Source organism: Felis catus, chromosome B4, assembly GCF_018350175.1.
Source record: "Felis catus isolate Fca126 chromosome B4, F.catus_Fca126_mat1.0, whole genome shotgun sequence".
Taxonomy (NCBI): domain Eukaryota; kingdom Metazoa; phylum Chordata; class Mammalia; order Carnivora; family Felidae; genus Felis; species Felis catus.
In genome coordinates, this window is record NC_058374.1 from 803,152 (window position 1) to 829,919 (window position 26,768).

Here is a 26,768-nt window from a genome sequence, read left to right on the forward strand (position 1 = left end):
ATCATGATCCCAGGGTCATGGGTTCGAGCCCCATATCAGGCTCTGCGCTGAGTGTGAAGCCTGCTTGGGATTCATTCATTCTCTCTTTCTCCCTCCCTCCTTCCCCTGCTCCTACACTTTCTCTGTAAAATAAAGTAAAACATTAAAAAAAAGAAAATATAAGGTTGAGATGGACCCAAAAATAGGTACTAAGTTCACCTTTGCGTTCTCTCCCTCCCCTCCCACTTACAGATGCAGAAATGGGCAGGTCGGGAGTTTTATCTCAGAGTTGTCCTCTTCCTATTACTACCCGACTGTGTCATGCAGGGGACACACAGCACATATTGTGTCCTCTGGGTGCAGAACCCGCCAGCCCGGCCGCACTCCTCCCCTTCTCCCCAGCAGGTGCAGTGCTGTCTGCGGCTGCTCCCCCTGCTGCCCTCTGGCTGTTCAGATACACTGTGTCCCAGGGACTGTTAACACTTCAAGTTGTTAAATACTGTTGGTACCCCAACTAATGGGTTAAAGGGCTTTTTTAATTTATTTTTTTAACGTTTTATTTATTTTTGAGACAGGGAGAGACAGAGCATGAACAGGGGAGAGTCAGACAGAGAGAGACACAGAATCTGAAACAGGCTCCAGGCTCTGCACTGTCAGCACAGAGCCTGACGCAGGGCTCGAACTCATGGACCGAGAGATCATGACCTGAGCCGAAGTCGGCTGCTTAACCGACTGAGCCACCCCGGCGCCCCAAAAGGGCTTTTAACATTTTGTGCTCCGTTAAGATACTCTCACACACACGTTGTTAGCTCAGTAAACATGAATTCATCTGCTAAAAGAGGCAACTAGATCATCTACAAACTAAGTTTTAGGAGCTTTGTTTCAAGCATCCAGCAACACCCTCGTGGAAAAATGGCCTCACTAAATGCTTTGGCCACAACAAGTACTTGTTCACAGTCTGTGTCTATTCCAAAGGAGACTTAAAACTCACCACATCTAATCCCCTCATTACATTTACGGAAACTGAGGCTTCAGGGAAATGTCACCTGAGGTACGTTACAGGTCGTTAGCTGAGGTAGGGAAGTGAACCAGCACCTCATGCTGTCATTAATATTTGTTAAAAGCAGCATTTATTCAGGGGCACCTGGGTGCCTCTGTCAGTTAAGCGTCCGACTCTTGATTTCGGCTCAGGTCATGATCCCAAAGTCATGGGATTGAGCACTGTGTTGGGCTCTGTGCTGACAGTGCAGAGCCTACTTGGGATTCTCTATTTCCCCCCCTCTCTCTGCCCCTGCCCTGCGCGCTCTCACGCTCTCAAAAACAAATAAGTAAACAAACATTAAACAATAAAAAAAAATTATTTCCTTACAATAATCAATCACATAAAGCTTCATTCACCATGCTGCAGCCGTGATATCTAAACAGCCCCAACCTCCCAGCTCATCCTTTCTTCCCAGAGGAAGAAGGCTGTCCTCAGGTGCCCCGACACTGCTCTCGAGCAAAGCACCTTGGCCTTTTCATTCGGTCAGGTTTTGCCTTGACATCCGACAGGTGCACTGAGCCCCGTAGTTCTGGAAGCACATCAGGCCTTTGCAAATGACCCCCACCATGAGTATCTGTCCTGAATTCTGCCGTGAGCCTCTCTGCACCCGGGACCACTGGTGGCCAGGCCCCCAGTGGAGGTGTCTGATGGTGAACGGAGGTGGGCAGGAGACAGGGAGGAGTCAGTCACTGCCGAATGTGTGCAAGGACACACTAAGGAGCCTGCCACCATGATCGATTCCATTCACAGACCCCAACACACCCACATGGAGCCACTGCTCTGACCTTCCCACGGCTGTTTATGCCCTGAGACAATAGGAGATAAAGAGGTGATTTTTCATCATTTTGATATGCCGCCCCACAGAAAGGCAATGCTTTGTGTTCTGGGGGCTCGTCGCTTGCAGCCAGTGTGCCCGCGAAATGTAAAGAAATGGACACTTCGTCAGTGGTAACTTTTTGTTTTGCTATTGCAGTTGTATAAGCCAAGGACTGAGAGGAAAAAGAAACGAAGGGAGGTATCAGGGGATCTAGAACCTAGAATGTGAGAAAACAACAAACAGCACAGAAATCCGAAGAAAACCAAAAAGCAGAGATAACTGCGAAGCCAAGCTGCCCAGAAAGCAGACAATGACTCCATACTTTCCAAGAGAACCCACGCAGAGGAGAGAACCGCAACGCTACGTGTACGTCCTCACGAACACATGTGCATCGTGGAGGGGGTAAGGACAAGGGACACAGGCTCGAGACCTGGACTCAAGTCTGTCTGTATACGTGGGGCAACCCTTTCTTCCTGCAGCATCCGCGTCCTCCCCTCACCCTACTGAGGACCACCCACCCACCCTCTCATCCGGTCTCATTTACAGGGCGTCCGTCGGCCTCAGTCCCTACATTTACCACAAGGTGGGCTATGCCCAGAGGTGACCCAACGGTGTCTGGCTGACTCGTCGTCAGCTCTGCCCTGCAGCCACGCTGTACTGGGTGGAACAAACAGTCAACGGGTCTGGGTCTGCCTCTGTCACACTCTGGCCCCATCAACCCCCCCGCCTCTCTGTGACCCATTCTCCTCATTTGTGAAACAGGGACAGAAGAGTGCCTACCACGCAAGCCTCCATGAGAAGAGACGCGTTAATTAGTACAACATGCTGAAACAGTGGTCGTGGGGCCAGCACAGCCCGAGTGTGTGACCCCACTGCCGGCTCCTCCCTGCTTGGACGCCCTGGGACCTCCTGTCACTGCACCAGCAGAAAACCTGGGCCCTCACCTCCCACGGTCTGGAGATAAATTTTCTCTCACTGATGACTATGCAGCCTGAAAGAACATAACTGATTAGTTGCTAGGCATCGAAGTCAGATAAAGGGTAAGTACATGTTCCCCAAACCCCCAAGCGCTAGACACACATTCACTCTTACAACGTCACAAATGAATTTCTAGACTTCTGCACAGGCTTCAAGAGTTTCCCACATTTATTAGGCTTTGACACCTAAATAACCCAGGAGACAGGTAAGGAAGCATTATTCTCATCTGAAGGAAACCGTGACTGAGAGCTTCCATGCCTGGTAAAACGCCACCCAGTCAGACCGAGGGTCAACTACTCCACTGGGATCTACATAGGACTCCTTCCCAACATGCCCCCAGGTGCCGGGCTCCCAGCCAACCATGCTGTCCCAGGAGAGCCCCTCATCCACCATCCAGTGGGGCAGGTTTATGCCCTGGGAGTGTGGAGACCAGGACAGGAGTGGGGTTAAGAACCACCTACAGGCATGGGGCCTGGTCCACAGGGCACCAACAGCACCTGGTTCCAGAGAGCCACCCAGATTCCACACAACTCTCCAGGCCGTGGGACATACCTGGCTGCTTCTGTCGAGGTTTAGGCAAGTTTGTGACACAGGTATGGGGACACATCAGGACGTTGCAGGGGTGGAGTGAGCCCTCCAGGAAGAGCTGCTTCGTTTCTGACAAGTGGATCCCACCGAGTGGGGTTTTGGGGAGGGTGTTTGCTGGAACCAAGGCCAGGCAATAAACCCCAACTTGATGTATGCTGTCAATTGCCTGGAAAGTCATGAGGGAGGAAGTGGGTTAGAACAGGTGCCACAGACACGAAGCAAATGTTCAGACGGTGCAAAGTCCCGTCTGTAACATGAGCAAGCACACGCCATCCGAGTGGGGTGAAGACGCCAAGAGAAGGGGTGTCTCTCCAAATCCAACCAAACTAGCTAATTTTATGTGGGATTTGTGGAATACCACATGCACTAAGAAGGGAAATTCTGAGGAAAAAAATACACTCTGGAGATCAGAACAAAAACTATTACTTGTGACATCCCCAAGTGAATGGTGGGAGCCAGTTTTGCAGACCCGTGACCCCTAATCTTGGTCTGTTTAGTTATTTTCCAAGGATGAAATACACATTTCCCGGTCGATGCAATTTCTGACCCAATGGGGCAACGGTCGGGGAGCACGGGAGCACCGTTGGTGGGGGTTAAGGGAAGCCGGCGTGGAAGCAGGTGAGGGGCCCCGGGGCAGGAGCAGAGCTATACCTGCAGCACCCTGCTCATCCACTGGAAGCTGTCCTCCTCCGTGGAGTCTGGCCTCTGCTCGGCCACAATCACTATCCTCTCGTCGTGCAGGACAGTTACGGAAAACACAGCTATCCTGCGAGGACAGAAAGGAGCAGGTGCGGTGAGCACGTGCTGTAGATGCCGCCCAAAGCACTGTTCATTCCGCTACTGATGGCACAGCCCAGGAGAGCACAGCGCCGGCCTCTGCTCCAGCAAACCTGTGAGGGGACAGGCCCCACTTCTCAGGGCAGACGGAAGGTGCTGGGCTGTGGACGTCAGAACCGCGCACAATCCACATCTTGGGTTGCACCTGTGAAGTAAGTCTCCACATCAAGGGAAACTCTGGGACGAACGAGTTTCTGCCTCTCTCTCGGGAAGCACGGCACCACGTGACTCGGACCCCCAGAGTCCCCCCTATCACACAGAGGCTGCCCTGGCTCAGTGAGTTAAACGGGGCAATGCTACATTCACGTGTCTGTCACTTCCACTCTCGCTGGCATGCCGGGCGGCAGTAAGGCTCTACGGGAGTTCATGACTTCCTTCACATGAGCCAAAACCCGGGGAGCCGCCACCGTGAATTAGTATTTACTGTGCCCAGATCATCAGGGAGAAGAGGCCACAGGACTCCATTCTCCCACACAACTGTTGCTCGACTATTACCTTGGGGTCTTTGGAGATGATCTGCTCCAACATGAATTTTTGGCTGTTCCCTTTGTGTATTTCTTTAAAACACAAGTCTTTCAAACAGATATTTTTATTTGACTCAGAGGAGAAGTGACGAAAATTATGTATGGAGCTCAGGAAATTTCTATAAAATTGGGCATTCAGAACTAGACAGAACGTCAGAGGTCACTCACTCCCACAACTAAGGAATTTGTGCAATTTTATATAACCAGTGTCGATTGCAGACAACCCAGGGCTGAATTCCCAGAGGGCACACGCACACCCACCTTCCTCTGTAGACGAATTTCATGGGCTCCACGGCCAGCGCTGTGGCGACAATGTCGTCCGCGTTGTGTCTGCGCCCGCTGACCACCATGAGCCCGTCCATCTTGCCCACCACGAAGACGAGCCCCCCGGGGCCGACGAAGCCCAGCAGGCCTGTCCTTACGAAGGGGTACTCGCTGACAGGGGCCCCCGAGCTCGTCACGGGGAACACCTGCAGACACACGAGTGGTGAGTGCCCAGGGGCGCCCACCGCCACCCTCCTCCCTGGAGCCCATTGGAGAAGCCCCCCCTACCCCCCCAATGCTCATCCCCCACGGTCCACATGCAAGGCTGTCCACCAGTTTCCTTCCACAGCATCCACACCTAAGAATCGATACTGAGATCATGATGACAGTCTAATAAATGCTAATTAATTATTCTGCTTTAAATCCACAGTGTAAAAGTGATGAATGGAAAACCAAAAATGTGCGTAAGTTGTAAGATGATCCCTACTCATTAATGTTTCCTTATGAGGACTACACCAAAAAGGGAAAATACAAATGGGGCAAATCACAGTGTTCTAAGCCTGCACCTGTTTCCTCAGACCCTGCAGGTAAGTCACAGGAAAAAGGAGAGGGGTTTTCTACAGACTCCAGCTAGCTGGGCTTCAGGGACATTTTAGAACCTGGAAGCCACATTCAACAAAGCACCTCATCGCATCATGCTCTAAGAAACAAACCCCTAAGCAACCCGCATTTTCTTCTTCTTTTCTTAAATGTTTATTTACTTTTGAGAGAGAGAGAGAGACAGAGCGTGAGCAGAGGAGGAACACAGAGAGAGGGAGACACAGAATCTGAAGCAGGTTCCAGGTTCTGAGCTGTCAGCACAGAGCCCCACGCAGGGCTTGAACTCACGGATGATGAGATCATGACCGAGCTGAAGTCAGAGATGCTCAACCAACTGAGCCACCCAGGCGCCCCAGCAACCCACATCTTCTCGTGCACAGTTTATTCGAAAGTGTGCTCCTCGTAAGGTTAAGTATCACGTGGTCAAATGATAGCAATTCTGGGAAACTGAGGTGCGGCACAGAGTTTACCACTTAACTGCCCACAAGGCCAGTGTACGGGTCCGTACGCATGGAGTGCACTAACAGCAAGCCACCCACGCGTGCAAACAAGACACAAGTATGTGTGGACACCTAACACACACACACACAGCATATGCCACACGTGTGTGCATACACACCCGCTCATGCCGTGGAGACAGTTACTTCACGTGTGCATTTGCTCACACCTGGCCAAGTCTGGCTTCAGTGGGAGGGCCGGGCCACAAGGGAGGGTGGATCTGTGCCAGGTGTGCTCAGCCCTCATTCCTCAGCCTATTAGCTGCAGCACTTACTCAAGAGGCTAACGTAAGAACAGCACGACATACAAAAGGCCTTTTTTTCAATGTTTATTTTTGAGGGGGGAGAGAGAGCACGCGTGAGCATGAGCAGGGGAGAGGCAGAGAGAGAGGGAGACACAGAATCCGAAGCAGCTCCAGGCTCTGAGCTGTCGGCACAGAGCCCCATGTGGGGCTGGAATTCACAGACCACGAGATCATGACCCGAGCCAAAGTCAATGCTTAACCGACTGAGTCAGGTGCCCCCCAAAAAGCCCCTTTTAAAGAAACTGTTCTTGCCCTTTTTCAACACTGACTATGAGGTGAAAAAAAGCTGATAAGCTAAATTCATTGAAAATTATTAAAAAAAAAAAAGGCAGCAAGAAGTGCAACCATCTTAGCTCCTAAGAGTATTTTTGGCTGAGAAACTACCACCTTATCTTTCATGTCTGTGCACCTGGCATTGGGGCTCAGCTCCATGACCCTACCTCGAAGGTGTTCTTGGTCATGCCCGAGAGGCCGTAATAGGACGTGCCCGTGGCAATGGCGCACACGCAGAGCTCCCCGATTTCATCCGTTCTACACAGCTGAGGAATGCCGTCCGGCTTCACTGAACACATGATGGCTAGAAGCAAAACAGGACACACAGGTAATATTAGAGAGGGGAGGGAGGGAGGGGGAGGGAGACACAGAGAGGGACAGGGTGGGGAGGGACAGAGGGAGAGAGGGAGGGAGAGAGGGAGGGACAAGGAGACAGAGACAGAGGGACAGGGTGGGGAGGGACAGAGAGAGACAGGGAGGGAGGGAGGGAGAGAGAGAGAGGGACAAGGAGACAGAGACAGAGGGACAGGGTGGGCAGGGACAGAGACAGACAGGGAGGGAGGGAGAGAGAGAGGGACAAGGAGACAGAGACAGAGGGACAGGGTGGGGAGAGACGGGGACAGAGAGGGACGGGGGGGGGGCAGAGAGGGAGACAGGGGCGGGGCAGGGGGACGGAAGAAATGACTGAACACAGGGAGAGCACAGTGAGCGGAAACCGCATTTGGAACAGGAGTGTGAAGGTAAAAGGGAGGCCAGGCCGGTCCTGGTCTTCCCTGAAGTGAGTCATGAGCTTTCATGTTCCAGGAAAACGTCCACTTACACAGCTATGGTGTAAGATTCTGACGGCTTGAACTTTAATGTGCAAATCGTACTGAGGGGATGGACTTCTCCCATCTGGACCAAGAGACACCTGGGAGGAGCCCAGGCCCCCCCCCCCCCCGCACACGGCCCCTCTGTTCCCTGCAAGCCCTGCGCTCCCCCTCCAGTCATCCGGGAGCCCCGGCCGGCACAGCAGGAGGCAGCGTGTGCAGCGCCCTGACGGCCTCGTGTGCGCATTTGTGGGAACGGTTCCCTGACTTTTAGAAACGGGCTCTTCTGCTAGAACCAAGCATTGCTCATCGTCTGGAGCCCCGTCCCTGGATTTTTATACCATCTGCTACCAGCCTCAGTGCCCAGCTTTGTCCAAAAGGTGGATGGCCGGCGGGAACTTGACCCTTGCAGGGAGAGAAGCCCCCCATGGGCTGCAGGGGCATGGCATGGCCCACGGCGCCCGCTAGGGGAAAGGGCCCCGGGATCCCAGCATGGGAGGTGGCAGAGATGCCCCGTGAAGCTTCCTGAACGTTCTTTCACCAGGAGAGGCAGCAGTGACAAGCCCGGATTTAAGTGCTCCGTCTGACCTCACGCAGAGGGGCACGGTGGTCCCGGTGGGTAGCAGCCCGCTGGACACCGCTGGGGCTCCTGAGTCGACCCCCGCCCCCAACGTGTGCAGCCCAGCGTCCACACTCACCGCCAGGCATCACGAGGCCGACATCCTGCACGGTGAGCACAGACAGCTTTTCTTCAGAGTCCACCCGGATGACCCCGTAGGTAAGCCCATGCATGGAGAGGACACCCCGGCCCGGGGGCTGGTTGCTGTCATCTGTGGGCCTGAAAGAGCAGTTTTGTCTGAACACATAGGAGCAAACAAGCCACCATCACCAGAGAGGCATTCAAGTGCACGCACACCAGAGGCAGCCAGACACGTCTGGGGTCCCAAGGATCCCCGAAGCAGATCTGAATGCCACACTGTCCTGTGTTCTTAGCGTGCCAAGGGGTGCTGGTTGTCTGTTTGTGAGATGTCAACGTCATTAACTCCGTCTCTGGAATGCCCCTCCCTTACACGTATCAGCCATCGACTGATTCCTTCCCTCCCCTCTCTCCGAAGGTCTGATTTTCCAGTTTTGAAAGTGGCTAACAAGGGACCACAATGTCTCCAAGAACACGGATGATGGCACGGAGCAGAAACAAGGGAGGTGGGGTGGCCTGGGCTCAAGTTGAGACGTGCACTAGGCAGACAGAAGCTCATGGTGCAGGAATCTGAAATGACAGGCCACGCCATTCTGCATGACAAGCTTGGGGAAGTCTTTCTTCGCAGAAGGCACGTGGTGGAATGCTTTCACTCCATCTTCAGCCCGTCTTCTCCATGGCCCCCGCCACTCCAGCTCACTGCACGCCAGCCCCAGGCCCTTTATCCAGCACCCAGCCCACCCCTTCTGGGGGCTTTCACACTTGTCTCTGCCTCCATCTGGAATGTTCTTGGAGCAGACGTCCCCCTGGCAGCTCAAATACGCAAGTACTCATTACCCCCCAAGACGGCACAGTCGGGCCACCTGACTACCCACACCGGGCCTCCTGCATCAGAGTCTCTGCTCCCCAAGGGTTCCCTTCTGTTCACTGCATAGCCTTACCCCTGAGAAGTGTGCAGTAATAAAGGTCTGTTGACTAATCACTGAATAAATAAAATATTTCCAAGAACATGGATTTTGTCCCTGTAACTAAAGAATCTTCCATGTGGGCTAAGTGAGGCACACTTTAGGGAAATACCACACTTCTTTTTCTAATTTTCTGTATACACAGGGGTAGCATCCTTTTAGGATCTAAAAGTTAGAAAATAAACAGAAGTTTGCTGTTTGGCTTTAAAACTGATAAATCTTGATAATGTTTCAAGAAAACATCAAGATTTATAAGGAACCTAGAAATACAAGTAGAGAAACATAAAGGTTAAAATGTGCAAAAGGAGGGGTGCCTGGGTGGCTCAGTCAGTTGAGCACCTGACTATTTCAGCTCAGGTCATGATCTCACAGTTCATGGGATCAAGCCCCACATCAGGCTCTGCATTGAGCACAGAGCCTGCTTGTGATTCTCGCTCCCCCTCTGGCCCTCCCCCACTTGCACTCTCTCTCAAAAAAACAATGTGCAAAATATCTCATTTGAATCAAGAACTAGGTATTATAAAAAGAAGCATATATTATAGGTCGGTTATACCTCAAATAAAAAAAAAATAAAAATAAACAATAAAAAGGAAGCATAAGAGAGTCTGGAAATTGAAATGGTTCTGTCTGTGAAGCATCCAAAAGGGTAGCGCTAACCAGATACAGAAGAAAAGCCTGCCCCGTGATAAGGTCCACCCAGAACTACCCGGATATGAGCCCCAAACACTGGAATCTATATTGTTCCGCAGGGTGAGAGAGAGGAGCCCCGCAGCAACCCTCTGCTGCTACGAATCCCTGACCCCACTATTGTCCTTGGCCAAAACACAAAGCGAGAGTCTTAAATCAGAATGCTCAGTGCCTGTTGTGGACTGAGTTGTGTCCCCAAAGCTGTGACCAGTCCTGGTCCCGGTACCTTGACTGTCACCGTATTAACATGAAAGAGGATCTTTGCGGACGTCATTAGTTAAGATGAGATCATCCTGGAACCGGGACGGGCCCCAAATGCAATGATCGGTGTCCTTACAAGAGGAGACACAGGCGTCATGTGACAATAGCAGCCGTACAGCAAGGACAGGGGTGCCAGCAGCAGCGGGAGGGCCTGGAGCAGATGGGCCGTGAGAGCCCCTGGGAGCACCCGGCCCTCAGACACCTTGACCCCGGGCTTCTGGCCCCCAGAACTCTGAGGCAGCAGGTTCCCCTTGTGTCACACCACCCGGGAGGGGCGAGGCACTTACGACAGCCCCAGGAGACAAACGCACCAAGGAACGGGATTTAAAAGTACACGTATTTGGCTGGAACGACCACAGGATAGCAAAAGGCTGGCGTGGCCATGACTCAGCCCAAGCAAGGGGTACCGGGGGACCGGGATGGGCCGCGCCCGTGTGCCAAGAGGGAAAGGCTCTCTTAATATTCAAGGATGCAAGTTCTGGGGTCTTAGGCACGAGACCTGCTTTCCTAGAAACAAGACTCCCTGGAGCACAATTATGAACCGTGTTTGCTACAGGAAACCTTCAACTGTAGGCGCAAAACGAAACTATGGAAACTTGGGTACATGCGCTTCAAATGTGAACCAATGACACCACTCAGGTTTTACTTTGATCTACAGCTATATGTTTATATTTAATAGAGTCCCTTGCTCGTCAGAGAAATCTCAGACACGCTCAGCCAACAGCCCTGCCTCCCGATGACACAGCTCCGCTCAGCTGGCACCTGGGTGTGCCCAACTGTCCCGAGCCCTCTGCACACAGAGACTCACTCGGCAGGTACACCCGCACGGCACCACTGTCCTCCGCTTTACAGACCACAACTGCGGGCTTGGGCACGTTCAGTTCATCATCTGCATCCCTGTGGGGCTTGGTGGGATACAGACCCACAGCCCCAGTTAGGGACAGCTTCCCATCTCCCTCTCCTGCCTCTGGCCTCAAAGACTGAGCACTTCTTAGTTCACGGCACACTTTTCTTTTGAGGGAACTTTAGGACAAATGACACGAGTAACACAGGGGCAAATCCTTCATGTGGATGAGTGGGACACTGCACAAAAAGTCACAGCAAAGGCAAAAGCACCTGCCTGACCCCATCCCAGCCCTGCCTCACCGGCAGCCACAACAGACGACCCACCAGTTCCTTGAATCTGTATTTACATAAAATAGGCACATGTGTAAATACACCTGTATTTAAAAAAAGCAAAACCACAATAAGCATGTTCTCTTGCAACTTGCTTTTCCACCAAATGGATCTTGTGGATTTTCCTGTGTGCGTGTGTGTGATATAAACACTATGTATACCGCACATGCCAATGACCCGACCGGTCTTAATTGGTGGTGGTGTTCAATAATAGTGACATGTAGTCACTGTATTTCATTTCTATACAATTACAAATATGACTGTAAAATACATATCTAGAAAAAGAACTGAAGAATCAGAAAGTATATACGTTTAAAATTTTAATAAAGCCTATATAACTTCCCAAAAGACCATCATCTTGCACGGCCACTCTAAGTACTGTTTTCCAATCTACCAGATGTGCACAGGGTACTGTTTTATGCAGGAGGCCACCGGAAGCATGTTGTGCACGTGAAGTATCTTACAGCAGCTCTGAGACACGCATGTCTGTCGTCCCCATTTACAGGCAAGAAGCGGAGTGTGTGAGGCAGTGGCATCTGGGGCACGGCTGTGGGGCAGACCCTGGCATCGAGCGCAGACTGGCCTCAAACCTGCGCTCGTGGCCACGGGGAAGGTGGCCTCCCAGCAGCCACTTCTGCACACCCGTGCCCACACAACCCTAAAAGTGTTCCCGCTTTGATGGTGAAACGCTGTTCCTCTGTTACTTTGGTTTGCATTTGAGTGATTATTAACAAAGTCAGCTTATCTTTCTCTCCATTAACACCTTTCTAGGAAACAAAAAGTCCAAGTAGACTAAACTAGATGAGGAAGTGAAAAAATGATACCGATAAGAATTCCCAGAGATTTCAAAAAGATGTGGTTTCACAATCAAACACAGTACGACGAACAACGGCTGAGAGAGCTTGACCCGTTAGTCCCCCCAGGTTCAATGCCCAGATGACACAGAGGGCTGACTGCATGGAAGAGCAATTCTTGCAGTTCCCAGGACTGCCGAGGGGGTCTCTGCGCACAGAGATACAGAAGGAAGGCAGCTGTGAGCGGCCAGCCCTGCGACCACAGGCAAATGGCACAAAGACCTAAGTGAAGAGACGGAAGACGGAAGGTGAGCACTGGCCTTGGCCTCAGGAGGAATGTTCCTGATGGCCAATGGCTTCAACGGGAGAGCGTGCGCACCTGGTCCCTGGCCATGCCAGTTCTGCCTTCGCAAGATGTTAGATAACCCTCAGGTAATCACGCTGTGTGACACCTGAAGAGGTAGCTATAAGTTTCAACTAACACGTCCACAGTTTGCTATCACTGGCCACGCTCAAATCTGTACCCACACGAAATAAATGCAGTCACGTAAGCCACAAGCATTTGGGACAATTTCCATTCTCAGGATGTAACGGGGAAGTGGCCACTACATCTCTAAGGGTTTAGAGCCACCGTCTCTCACTGCAGCCTCCTGCAGGTGCGACAACAAAGGTCCTTCCCTGCTTCCATCAGATGGAGGCAACCTCCAACTCCAGGAACGGTTGACTCAGGAACATCCAGAGAGCAAAGGGGTCAAGTCTCAGGAAACAGCCCTTTCCTTTGCCAATGTCAGGGTTGACTACAACATTTCCAAAGGGCATGTTGTCATGGGACGCACACGCCCAAGTACATGTGACACTATCGTAATGACACTAACATTAGCCTGAGCCCTGAGTTCTTATGGGCACCACGCAGACCTTCAGCACTCTACATGCACAGATGTTCACACCGTCCTGTGACACAGACCAGTGGTCACGCCCCTTCACAGATGTGGACTCCGAGGACTGAAGGAGGCCCTATGCCGAGTGACAAAGCTGGCAAGAGGCAAAGCAAAGCACAAACAAGCCAGAATGGTGACCCGGGGTCAACAGACTCTGAAATGCACGGGGGGGGGGGGGGGGCGCTGGGCCAGGCTCACTGGACACAGAGCGTAAGGAGGTGTAAGTGCACACGTGGGGTCCACACACGGGCATGAGAGTGGCTTCTGTAACATCACCTCCTTAGGAAATACATATTTGGAGCCGCAGGGCCATCAGTCTGTGTGAGGGAGGGGCGCCCTTGTGCCTGTGGCCAGCAAGGCGCTCCTTTCTGGATGGAGAACGTTCTTTCCAGAAGAGGTACCCTGCCCCGCTTGTCTGGTGCTGTCGTCCTTGACTGAAGTCTCTCTACAGCTGAACATAACCTCATTTACCGTGGCAGCTGGCCCCCGATAACTGAACAGCACCAGGTAAAAACGCCCTTTGAAGAGAGTGGAGCAGCAGACACTGTGCGCTTGTAACAGAAACAACATTTTTAGGAACACTCCTGCAAATTTCAGGAGAGATCCAGTCAAACCCATGAATACGTGCACCCTTCTTCAACGTTGAGATGGCGACTTTCAAAACCACCCACACTAAAGTCTCAGGAAAATTCTTGGTTTTTTTTTGTTTTTGTTTTTGTTTTTTTTTGAGAGAGAGTGAGGGAGAGAGAGAATCTCAAGCAGGCTCCGTGCTCAGTGCAGAGCCCAATGTGGGGCTTGATCCCATGAACTGTGAGATAATGACCTGAGCGAAATTAAGAGTTGGGACACTCAACCAACTAAGTCACCCCAGGTGCCCTTAAAATTCATGATTTTTGACAGGGAAGTTACAAGATTGAAACATCACACCTTTAATTTCTAAGTTATTTTAGTGTGATTTTCTCCCCTTTCTCTAACGAGAGCAGTGCACACTTATTTTTTAAAAATTTTTAAATGTTTATTTATTTTTGAGAGAAAAAAAAGAGTAGGAGTGGGGGAGGGGCAGAGAGAGGGAGAGACACAGAATCTGAAGCAGCTCCAGGTTCTGAGTTGTCTGCCCAGAGCCCGACACGGGGCTTGAACCCAGGAACAATGAGATAATGACCCGAGCCAAAGTAGGACGCTTAACCAACTGAGCCACCCAGGCGCCCTGCACACTGATTTAAAAAAAAAAAAAACACAACAAAAAGCCTGCTTCAAGAGCTACGTAATATAAAAAGGGAATGTTTTCTCCTCCATTATTTTACCTACTCACTTTAGAGATAATTCTTTTCAGCCGGGAAAGGGACCATACCATAGGAGCAGTGTGCAAACTTTGTTTTCATTTGCCCTGGCAACTTCTCCGCATCTCAGGGCAGGCGATCAGGGTGCACAGCAGGGAAGTGTCAGCATGTACATCAAGGGTGGGGCTGCGCCCTGAGCGGCACCTGCTCTCTGCAAGCTAACCCTCCACCACACCAAGCACACAGTCCAACCAAACACAAAACAGAACACGGTTCGCTCCTGCACGTGGGCGGTCAGGACAACTCACACAAGGTCAGTCGAGTCACTGGGTTCTTCAATGCTCCCTGATTAGTCCATATTTCCACTTAGATATGGTGATTCTCATCTTCAAACTATTTTACATTTAGACAAGTTCTACGGTTTTGTCTGAATTTAAAACTTTCAGATTAAAATTTCTGATAATGTAATTTATCTTGTGTTATAAAAACAAGATTATAGATCTTCATGTCTGACTTTTTTTTTAAGGGGCAAAGCCATTCTTGAAAACCCCACTTCAATTCACAGGCTTGTTAACTATTTTTATTCTAGGTCACTGGTTGGGGTGTCCCCAGCAAAACTGTCCGATTCTGGCCCCCAACAGACATCCTGCCACATGGGCCCCTCCCAGCTCTCTAAATTCCAGGGGGACATTTCAACATGCAAAATGATTTTGGTGAAAAAGGGGCAACTTTATTATCCTCTGGAATTGCTGTTTTAATTACTGCTTTACATAATTGTTACCCTTTCATGGCTAAAGCATCAAGGTATTAAAAGAACATCGTGCAGATAAAAAGCCCACAGAGGGGTGACCTGGGTGGCTCAGTCACTTAAGCGTCTGACTTTTGATTTCAGCTCAGGTCTTGACTTCAGGGTCATGAATTCAGGCTCTGCACTGGGTGTGAAGCCTACTTAAAGAGCCTACAAAATATTTTTTTCATTTCAATCAACATTACCACAATGTAGCTTTAAAAAGCAGGTTCTGCATCTATATTTCAGTGATGGAAACAGAACCAGACAGCAATCCCAGAGACACATGGGGCCATGAATGATTTGCCAGTTTTCATTCTGCAATTTGCCCTCTTGAAATAATTCTACAGATAACTTTAGGTATCATGAAACCGTATTTCTCCAATATTTTTGATTTTACAACTATTTCTCAAAGAAAAAGGAAACAGAAAACATGAACCTGGGTGATGACAGTTTTAAAAACAAGAAAGACAAATACCTTGGTTGCTCAGGAAGCCAGGGAAGACCTCACAGGGGAACAGTGTGCTTTACTGCCATTACCTGGTCGACATGCATGGAAACAGACATGCGTGAACAGACACCCGTGAAGACAGATGCACGTGAACATAGGCACTTTCAGATAGATACCCATGAAGACAGGCACAAACAGGACACACACAAAGACAGATACCCATGGGACGGACAAACACACAGACAGTCACTCCTGGAGACAGACACTCATGAGCAGGAGACGGACACCCATGGAGACGGACACCCACGAGACAGACACACGGAGACAAACACCCACGAAGACAGACACCCCCGGAGATGGACACCCCCGGAGACGGACACCCACAAAGACAGACACCCACGGACACAGACACCCACGAGACAAACACCCACGAAGACGGACACCCCCGGAGACGGACACCCCCGGAGACGGACACCCACAAAGACAGACACCCATGAGACAGACACCCACGGAGACAGACACCCATGGAGACAGACACCCACGAGACAAACACCCATGAAGACAGACACCCCCGGAGACGGACACCCCCGGAGACGGACACCCATGGAGACGGACACCCACGGAGATGGACACCCATGGAGACGGTCACCCCCGGAGACGGACACCCCCGGAGACGGACACCCCCAGAGACGGACACCCACAAAGACAGACACCCATGAGACAGACACACGGAGACAAACACCCACGAAGACGGACACGCCCGGAGACGGACACCCACAAAGACAGACACCCACAGACACAGACACCCACGAGATGGACACCCCCAGAGACGGACACCCCCGGAGACAGACACCCACAAAGACAGACACCCATGAGACAGACACCCACGGAGACAGACACCCACGAGACAAACACCCACGAAGACGGACACCCCCAGAGACGGACACCCATGCTGTCACAGGGTGTGACACTGCAGAGACAGACAAGTGTGGAGACAGGCATCCCTCCTCCCTTGTCCCTTCAAGTTCCCTGACTTTCATTCTTAAAAGGACTCAAATGTCCTGCTTTGACCACTAGTCACTTTGTGAACTGACCTTCCTTTCCTTCCGGACCGTGGCTGTTCCTAGGGGGCTGCTTACAGGGCTGGTCCTACTGCTCAGACATGGCCTGGGCAGCTCTCTGCCCCAGGGGCCAGGGCACCAGCCACTGCCCCCAGATCATGGCCACAGTCCTACCACTGTCTCTCGGGACGAAGTCTGCATCCTGCCTGTGTTTCAGGGGGGACGTCTAAGGCTTCCATTGAAAACTGGGAGCCCAGAACCTTCTAACACACTCACCACTGTGTTGGTGACAGGTGATCGGCTACTGACCAGGGAAAGGACATCAAGATGCCTAACAACCACGGCACCCACCGTGAGGCCGGGCTTTCTGCTCTGGACAGGCAAACTCAGAGCAGCCAGAGAAGCCGACCAGTGTGCACGGCTGGCCCTCACAGCCCAAACCCATGGGGGTCTGGCAGCTTTGCCATGGCTACTCTGCTGGCTAATTCATGGATGCTTCTTACAGAAGAGAACCACAGACTGATAGACCTTCCAGAAAGGGCCTGAAGTCCTACAAGTTGTGAGCCACGGAACGCACCTCCAATTTCACCTTCACTGCTGACCACACACAGGAACTGGGCATCATTTCTTAGTTAAATGGACTAAAAGCCAAGAGAGCCATTAGCTGCTCTAGGCAGTTTCCTGGAAGTTCAATCTCTTTTTCATTATGAGGGCAGAGCACCTGTCCCTAGAAGATTATTAAGCATAGGACAGAGCAGCTTAGACAAGAGAAGAAAGAAGGTGGTCAGATCTCAAACCCATTTCAACGAGGGGAAACCAGTCCCCTTTGGGGCAGGCCTTTCTTTCCAAAATGGGGTGGCCTAGCAGCCAAACACTTTTTTCTTTATAATTATCATATGGGGAGGAGCAAAATGTGAGGACATAACACATCCCACACTAGAATTCATGAAGTGTCTAAGAATGGGTGCATTTTGGGGTGCCTGGGTGGCTCAGTCGGTTGAGTGTCCGACTTCAGCCCAGGTCACGATCTCATGGTTCGTGGGTTCAAGCCCCATGTTGGGTTCTGTGCTGACAGCTCAGAGCCTGGAATCTGCTTCGGATTCTGTGTCTCCCTCTCTCTCTGCCCCTCCCCCACTTGTGCCCTGTCTCTCTCTCTCAAAAATAAATATTAAAAAAAACTTCAAGAAGGAAAAAAATAATGTGTGCATTTTGTCCTCACTCTGGACCCACAAGAGCATCCATTAGCCATCCTGGATCCCCACGCAGAACGGCTTGAATAGAATGGATAAAGACATTTTTACTCAGTAACCCAGTTTCTGACCTTTTATGTGTGGAAAATCCCCTCCAGTCTCCAGTGTGCTTGGAGTTAAGTGCACAGACTCACTCTCCAAAAGCAAGATTTGTTACCACCTCTGCACAGTTGTTCACGTGCAACACTAGGAATGGGGAGTTTTCCCTTCCATTCACAGAAAGGAGCATGTTCACAAAATGCAAGTGACTGGCATTTCTGTCATATCTGTTTGAAAATGACTTAAATATTCTAGGTCAACCAAAGAACAGCGTAACCAGTGACCATCCATGCGGGGTTGATGCGATGGCTGGTGACCATCCATGTGAGGCACGTGGTAGCTGGTTACGAAGGCTTCTTCTATGTGACCACTGGCGTGTAACAGCTTCCATATGCGTCGCGAGCCTCACAGTCACGTGAAAGATCCTGGTGACCAGACTGAGGAGCAAGGAAAGGTAGCATGGAACGTGTGGGTGTGCCCTGAGGCCGACTTAATTTTGATGGCGCCGTTATTCCCAATTCCATTTAGCACACTGCAGTCGTGGCTCGTGTTCCTATCTGTTCCTGTCCCCAGACTTGTCTGTGGGCCTGGGAGCGGATGCCCATCACAGGACTGTGATGTCTGAGGAGACGTCCCAGCCAACAGGGTGGGGGCCCTGGGAGGGCCGCAGGGGTTCTTCCTCAGAGCTGGGCAGGGCGATGGCCATCTCTGTTCTCATCAACTCCTGACCTTATACAGCTTTGCACGCGACTTAAATCCTGTGCCGCGCTCCCCAAGTTCTGGTGGGAGGCAGGCCTCCCGCCCGCACTCTGGGGTCCTAAGCTTGCCCTCTCCACCCTGCATTAGCACATCACTGGGGACACGCGCAGCTGCTGCTCAAGACCTCACCCCCGAGGGCGTGTCCTCCTGCCTCAGCCTATCACGGGACCGACCTTGAAGGGCCGCCCACGGAAAGCAGGAAGGACGCACGGCCTTCCTGCTGCTGTTCTCTGGGTGGACCCGGAAGTGACACCAAACAGCAGCTGGATCGTCACATGAAAACACAAACCAGCAGACATAACACCACACGCGACTCCACTCATCAGAACACAAGCTAGAAACCTTCCTGCACACGTGTGTGGGCTCGTCTGCACAGACACCTGGGCAAAGCCCCGGCTCTTCATGGCGTCTGCTTTTGGTGAGTCGCACAGGGTGGTCAGCGGGATGTGCACGGGAAGGACCTTTGCGTCTCGGGTCACATACTCAACGTTTTTGTTTCACTTGTTCCACTTGCTTATTTGTAAACTACACACAAGGCCAGGACACAATCAATGATGGACACACCAGGAAATCACACGGCACACGGGGCGGTAGCGAACATGAAGAAGGGAGGGCAGCAAGTCTGGAGGACCACGGTCAGGACAGGCCCCCAGTGAGGCCAGCAGGGACGGGCTGGACCCAGCCCCTGTGCTTGCAGGTGGGGAAAGGGCAAGGAGGCCATGGCTGGGCTGTGCGCAGGGTGGGGCGAGTCTGGCCTGTGCACCCCTGCACACAAGCTGCCACGGAGTGGGGCCAGGGGAGGCAGGGGGGTGGGAGGCGCAGGGGATTCAGGGTGTTTACACGGCCTCCTCTGAACGGTAAGTGGAGCACACCTTGGGGCTGGACGATGCTGGTACTGAAAGTCATTTCCGCTCTGCCTCCTTCCTTCCCATACCAAGAAGAATGGAGTCATGTCTGGTCTCTGCACAGTCCCGGATTTAACCTAAAATTTCATAGAGAAGCTACAGCAGCGGGCTGGTGCGAGGGGAAAGCTCCGTGACCGCGAGTTGCCAGGCCGCGGCTGATGAGCAGGGCGCTGACTCACCTTGGGACGTAGCCGGTGTGGGCCGGGGCTCAGGGTCTGGGGTGTGCGCGTTAGCAGACACGGCTAGTCGCATCTGCTTCCTCTACAGGTGGGAGAAACTGAGCGTCTCAGAGGTGAACAGGTCTACAGCGACGCAAGTGGACGGTCAGTGTAAAAATCTGCCTTTTCTGCCACCTAGCGTGGCCATGAGATCACAATGACACTTAAAAAGTGCTCTCCCAGATCTACACAGTTCCGGGCAGACAACGTGAGGTGGGTGACAGCACAGCACACGCCTGGCAGACACCTGCCAAGCTACCCAGTCTCGAAATGCAGCTTGAACCTCGTCCACAGGACCCAGATTCCCTCCCAGATGGTACAGCGGGGACACAGTTTGTGATTTCAAGTCTCATCAAACCCGAAACAAAGGGCAGGGAAGCACCCGGGAGCACTGCCCACCATGCGGCGTCTCAGCACGTGGGGCTAGACATCAGGATCCCTCACCGCTGCTCATCATGACCAAGCAGAGGGCTGTCTTCCCAAGCCGCTCCAGGCAGAAGTGTGCAATCGGAGGCTGCGTTTCTCCAGGACCCAGGACGTCTTGGGACAGGAAACCACTCAGCCAAGACCACAGTGCTACCCAAAACGATGGGTTTTAAAAACTGCAACACGATTTTTAACATCACCTGCAGCCTGCTTCGTGTCAGGTGTGCTGGCGGGGATTTTCATCTGAATTTCAGAAACATCCTCCTACTTCAGTTTTGGTCCAAGACACTGAAGAACGTGAAATCTGAGAACGAAGGCAGTAACAGTGCAGAGGCATTTATGGGGCCCAGGAGCACCTCCAATGGATCACACGATGATCTTTAAGAACCCTCTGCTTTCAGATACCTTACAAGGATCTTCCCCAAAATTATCTTTATTTGGCTACAACTGTTAAGTTGATGATCAAGTATGTTATTAGAATTCCAACTAAACGTTTTTCCCTGTTTGATGCAGAAGCAAAATGGAGGGGTCACACTTCACTATCTGTCACCAAGCGTGACCATGAGGCCACAGGCCAAGGGACCGTCTTCCGAGAAGCCTCGGGAGATACCCGGGCCATCCCAACACGTTCAAACGGTGGTCAACAGTGCAAGCTGAGCACAGGGCTCACATCTTTATTCTGAGACAGACAGCCCGGAAGCTTCAAGACAAAACAAGCAGAAACATTTAAACCTCACAGCTTCAGCAAGGACAGGGTGACACAGAAGACGTCAGGCCTGGCCGTCGCCTCCCTCGGGAGTCTGCTCCTCTGGAGCCACGCTGCTGCTGCCACCAGAGGCAGACACGTGAGCCGCCACTGACCCTGTGAGGCATCAAGGGAGCTGTTTCCGTGCTAAGCAGGTCCGAGTGGTGCCTGCCACTCATCCCAGCACCAGCGAGCGGCTAACATGCGCTCCTGGTGATTCAAGTGCTTAAGACAGCGACAGGGGGTGGCTGGAGAGCTTGGGTCTCTCTGGGAGGAAGATGGCCAACGGTGTCTGAGGACAGAGTGAGCCTTCCCACGCACCAGAACCACGGGCCAGCCCCGCAAGCTGGGAGCACAGGCGGACACAGCTCATCCGCTGCCTTTCCAGTAGAGGGCAGAGTGCATACTCCGGGCCCCGTAGCCCTGCCGGCTTCCATTAACCAGCAGCTCTGCCGGTGCCCGCCCCACGCGAGCAGGTGCGGCCGTGCGCCAGCGACGCCTCAGAACGGCCCGTGTGAGACTCAAGGACTCGCGCTCTATTCCCCTCACTCAATGGCAGCATCAGGGCAAATCCTCTCACTGCCTCACGTGGGTGGTGTGCCCTCCGAGGCCCACGCGGGCCCCACTTTGCTCCTAGCTCTGTGTCCAGCACAGCACTGTGCCGGGGGGACAGGCACCCATGGACACCTGCTGAGCTAAGAGCCCAAGGAGGACCAGTGCCCACAAACAGTGCAAGTGAAGTGAACAGATACCGCTCTTGAGGATTAGGAAATGTTCGCAGTAAAACCAGTTTGGGATTAGAAACTGACATTTGCTGAAGCCAGTCACAAACCTTTTCCGTTTTAACCCTTTGGACTATTGAGGATGCTCAATAACATAATAAGCTGAACTGATATGAGCTACGGAAGATTTTGTGAGGAGAGCATGGCAGATATTTGGCCGAGGTGGTAACCTCATGTGTCATTTCTGCTAAGTCAGCTTCACTTGTGACAACGTGGAGTGAGGACAGGTGGTGCAGGGGGCAGGCGGATGGTCCTGAGCCTTTCTGGTGACAATCTTTCTGCCAGCCTGCCACCCTGACCCCTGCCCACATGACAGCCGTCTCCAGCTATGGTGGGCTACAGGACAGAGGGCTCACAAGGAGCCCTGGTCACCTGTATCCTCTGCCCTATCCCAGTCCCTTGATTTTCTTCTGGTAATTTTGGAAACAGCAGACCTCGAAGGTGTGAGAGTGGTGGCCAGGGTCGTGGTTGGGTGCGAGAGAAGCCGGTGGGTCTGCAAAGAGATGCCAGCTCAGTTCAAAGCAAGGCAGATGGAATCAAGTCTCTGTAAGTATAACCACACTCCCGCCTGCTCCGAGCAGGAGCTGACCAGCCCACGGTCTCACAGAGGTGTGGCATCTGCCAGCCGCAGGGCAGAGAAGGACGAGAGCCTCTAACGCTGCCATTCCCAGCCCTCGACGATGGTGTGGACTCAGCCAAGGCAGGTCTGTGCAGGGGATGCGTGGGGATGCATGGGGGGAGGCGTGGGGATGCATGGGGGGAGGCGTGGGCGCATGGGGGGGGGGGCAGGGAGGCACACGGGGCAATGTGTGGTGGTGTGTGGCGTAAGGCAGGGCATAGGGGGCCTGGGGAGGCAAATGGGGAGGCCTGGGGCACGTGTGGGGCATGGGGAGCTGGGGGAGGCTCACGGAAAAGCGCATGGGGGAGGCGCAGGGGGCACGCAGGGGTGCCTGGGGATGTCTGAGGCACTGACCACAGGGGAACTGCAGCAGAGGCCGTTCAGCACAACCCCAGGAAAGAGCAACCCCTTAATTTGTCTGTTTGGGGTATTAAAGTTTTAATCTTCTTGAAGATTTTTAAGCATTTTTAGAGAAACAATGAAAACTCCTTAGCTGATGGGGCGCCTGGGTGGCTCACTCGGTTAAGCCTCCGGTTTCTGCTCAGGTCATGATCTCACAATTTGTGGGCTTGAGCCCCGCATCAAGCTCTGTGCTGACGGCTCAGAACCTGGAGCCTGCTTCGGATTCTGTGTCTCCTCTCTGCCCCTCCCCGCTCATACTCTCTCTCAAAAATGAAATAAATAAATGTATGTGTATACATACATACATACATATATATATATACACACGTATACACACACACACATATACATATACATACATATATATGTATATATGTGTGTGTGTGTGTTTATACTTTAAAAAAAAATCCTTCACTGACCCTCCCTCCCTCTGCCATCAAGTCTGGCATAATCCACTCTACATATCCCAATGTACACAGAAAGCTTCTAGGAAATACACAAATCATCTGATGCTAACAACTGGATCTTCTATGTGTCAGAATCATTACTTATCTTATGAATTATCTGTGGCAATGGTGCTACGTCACACAACTGCACAATCTTAACACTTCAAGGCCAGAGGAAATTAAGAGTCCTGAGTCTAAGCCCCTCAACTCATTGGTGGAGAAAACTAAGGCCCTGGAGATAAGGAACTTGCCCAGGACCCCGTGGCCAGACCCTGGCTGTGTCTCCCGGGGGTGTCTCCCTAGCGTCTACACTCAGGCTCAAACTGGACCTGGTTTAATACTGATCTCGGGAGAGCACTGTGGTATCCAACCTGCTCCCAAAGCCTCCAGGATTCTGTCCAAGGCCAGACACGAATAGCGGGAGATTATATGTGGAGCGCCTCCTATTAGAACAGTGACACCTTCTAAAAATTGGAAACTGGATCCTGGTTAGTGGCGCCATATTCCCTCATCAATTTTAAAATGAGCGACAGACTTCTAATTTCTGCTTCAATCAAAATTAAAACTTTGTTCTGATACTTTAAAGGTTTTCGATTTCTCAACCTGTTAGGCAGTGGGATTGACTTTACGTTAACTAACAAGTAAAACCGTCAGAAGTTATATTACTTACACTCTTCCACTGAGTATTTTTGGGGACCCAAACCTTTCAGTAATGAGGGCAGAAATCACATGCTTTTGTGTGCTGAAAGCTGTGTCGTCCATTCTTGTGACGGAGCACATTTGTGTGACGCGAGATAAAACCTCGTTAGCGATGGAAGGCAAAGATACCAAGTCGGGTCCCAAGCTGCAAGCACGCAGGCGATGCGAATATTCCTTTCCCACACTGTGAGGATGGCAGTTGACGGATGACGATCAAACAGGCCCTTCCTGCACTTCTCAGCTTGGGTGGGATTGGCTTTATGCACCCGTATCCACGCCACCCCCACGAGTGTGCCCAGCACCGGAGCAGGCGGTGAGGCCGACTGACTGATGAACGACCAAGAGCATGAGTGACGCAGGCCCCGTGTCCACACACAGACCCGAAAGCCTCGGACGTGCCACCACAGCGCGAGAGCTCAGAAAGCCAGGACCTCGTGGAAGCTGCACGTCAGCAGGCCCAGCCCTGCCGTGAACACCTCACCCCACCCAGCATCGATGCAGCCCACCCCCGCGTAACACCAGGCCAGACGCGGGCACATGGAAATGTGGGTGACCCCCAAGGACGGGACGTCACTGCTCGCTGTACCTCCAGACGGGCCTCACGCAGTCACTCCCCAGGCTAATGGATCCGGAAGAATCCGTTCCGGCACACGCAGGGAAGCAAAGCTGGCCGCAAACGGCACGGGTCCTGCCCTCCCCCCACGCGGTGGCACCACGCAGGCGCCGCTGCAGGGGCCCAGCTGTACCTCCGGATGGCGACGGTGAGAGCCTCTGGGGAGCTGGCACAAGGACAGATGACCTCCTGGCGCAGGCCTTTACTTTGGAAGACGTTGAGGAACGCGTCGCAGGAGGAGATAGACCCTGCAGGTGAAAGGGGACCACAGTCAGCCAGCGGAAGCTCGGGACTGACTAAAACCAGCCAAACCAGCCAGACGCGAGTGCTCCTCGAGTGAGGGTGTGAGGCAGGCGGTGCGGGAACACACTTCACTCAATACCGCTTAGTACTTATGTCACCCCGAGAGATGATCCCCTCGGGCCGACTGAGCTCAAGGATTTAAAAGTGTAACTTCCGCCGATGAGCCTGCATACCTTCCCTGAGGCCTGTTCCCCCATTTTTGACATGCGTGTTCGCAAGAGGACCATATCTAAGCCAAGTGAAGACAACTCTCCCGTGTTAACCCCACCGGAGAGATACGGGAGCGCGGGAGTAACCGCCAGGCGCCTATCGGCAAACTACTGCCTTCCTCCACGACTGCTGCCTGAGAGCAGCCATGCGCGAGAGCGGCCCACAAGCCATGGAGCCACGGGGGAAACGGAAGAACCATGTACACAACTAACACCGAATCACGTGGGTGGGAGTCCGTGTGTACACATCACGTGTTCTGCTTTAACTGACAAATGTCAACAACGGTCAGAAACAAATGCCTCGTTCACTCACCCTGCTTCTGGCTCACATGCCCCCTCACAAACAACAAGCCAGCTGGGTTCTCTTCCAACCCAGGGCAGTATTTCCCGAGGTGTGTTTACGGCATTCTGTGGGACTCCTAATTCACTTTACCTGGGCGGTTTTTCCCGTAAAATTTTATAATGAAATTCCCTTAAAATGACAGATTAATTTCTTGACCAATAAAATTACTAAAGACCATAAACCAATAATAGTTAATATTTCTTGAGCACGCAGCATCACTCAAGGAAATACACGCAGGGACGACTTATTTCAATCCTCATACACTCAAGATTTAGGCACCGTTTTCAGCAAGAGGAGGAGAAGGACTGAAATCAGAAGGTTAGGGTTTCTTCCACAGAATCAGGAAATGGCAACAGCAGTACTCAAGCCCCGGACGGGAGCCAGGCACTCCTGGTCCCCTACCCGCCACCCGTCGTGGTGCCTTCAGGCTTCAGACAGTCACACTGTGAGGTCGTGAGTTTGACACCGCTTCCTAACCACAGTAATGGCCGGAAAAGGAGAAGCAAAGCGCAGAAACAGACCGAAGGGGATGAGGCTCTCTCCCGCCCGCCCGCCCACGCAGCAGGTAGGTCACTTACAGGGATTTGCACCATCAGCCACGATCAGCATCCGGAGAGAAGAGAGGTTGATGTCTCTCTGATCTCTGTGTGCTACTAACGCCCAGTGCATGTCCCTGGATTTGACACAAGCCACCTTTGCTGTGGGGACAGTAGAGGAAGGGGTCAATATGCACACAGTCAGACCAGGAGCTGTTTGAAGGAGGGAACCGGGGCGCCGAGGCCTCTGGGTGCCTACCTTTGTACTGGCAGACCTTCTGAATCCACGACAGCGGGTTCACCTTCATCAGCGCGTATGGGATGCTGATCACGTGCATCATGTTCATGACGCTCTGGAAACAACGCACCAGGTGACTGCTGACACACTAGCAGGACAGGCACCCCGCCCCACCAGGCTTCGCGCGGGGACGCGACAGGCCCGGGCCCCCATCACGGGCTTGCTCCCTGCTCCACGCTGGGGGCCAAGGGCACCACTGGCCACACAGAAGATGCCAGGCAGGAGCGTGTGCATCCAGCAGGAGCCAGGCCTTGCTCTAGGAGGTGGCAGTGAAATAGAGACTCAGAAACTGCTGATCCAAAGCAACGGCGAGCAGCTGGGGACAGCACCGACAAGACTACTGCAGAGCAACAGCATCAAAGAGGAGCTTGAACGGCAACAGCCCCCAGGCGGCTGCCGCGACCATCGGGCAGGGAGGTGGACTGAGTGCTCACGACACCACACAGGACCATCACCCCACTTGACAGGCAGGAACCCTGTGGTTCAGGAGGTCCTGGGGGCAGGCGACGGGCCTGCGGGCACAGAGCCGCAGAAGGCAGGACTGGCATCGGCTGGGGTGAGGCAGC

At 52.5% G+C, this 26,768-nt stretch overlaps 1 protein-coding gene across 15 annotated transcripts in view; it reads right to left on the reverse strand.

Moving 5' to 3' along the window:
- The window catches only part of DIP2C (disco interacting protein 2 homolog C), a 412,960-nt gene that overhangs the window by 81,153 nt on the left and 305,039 nt on the right, over nucleotides 1-26,768 (reverse strand). For all 15 annotated transcript variants that reach the window (XM_023256257.2, XM_023256255.2, XM_023256259.2 and 12 more), the window contains 8 exons: nucleotides 26,164-26,257; nucleotides 25,947-26,066; nucleotides 24,647-24,761; nucleotides 8,212-8,351; nucleotides 6,872-7,008; nucleotides 5,027-5,235; nucleotides 4,056-4,170; nucleotides 3,369-3,570 (listed from right to left, as the gene is read on the reverse strand). In XM_023256257.2, coding sequence (XP_023112025.1) covers nucleotides 3,369-3,570; nucleotides 4,056-4,170; nucleotides 5,027-5,235; nucleotides 6,872-7,008; nucleotides 8,212-8,351; nucleotides 24,647-24,761; nucleotides 25,947-26,066; nucleotides 26,164-26,257 — 1,132 coding nt within the window. The remainder of the gene's footprint in view (nucleotides 1-3,368; nucleotides 3,571-4,055; nucleotides 4,171-5,026; nucleotides 5,236-6,871; nucleotides 7,009-8,211; nucleotides 8,352-24,646; nucleotides 24,762-25,946; nucleotides 26,067-26,163; nucleotides 26,258-26,768) is intronic.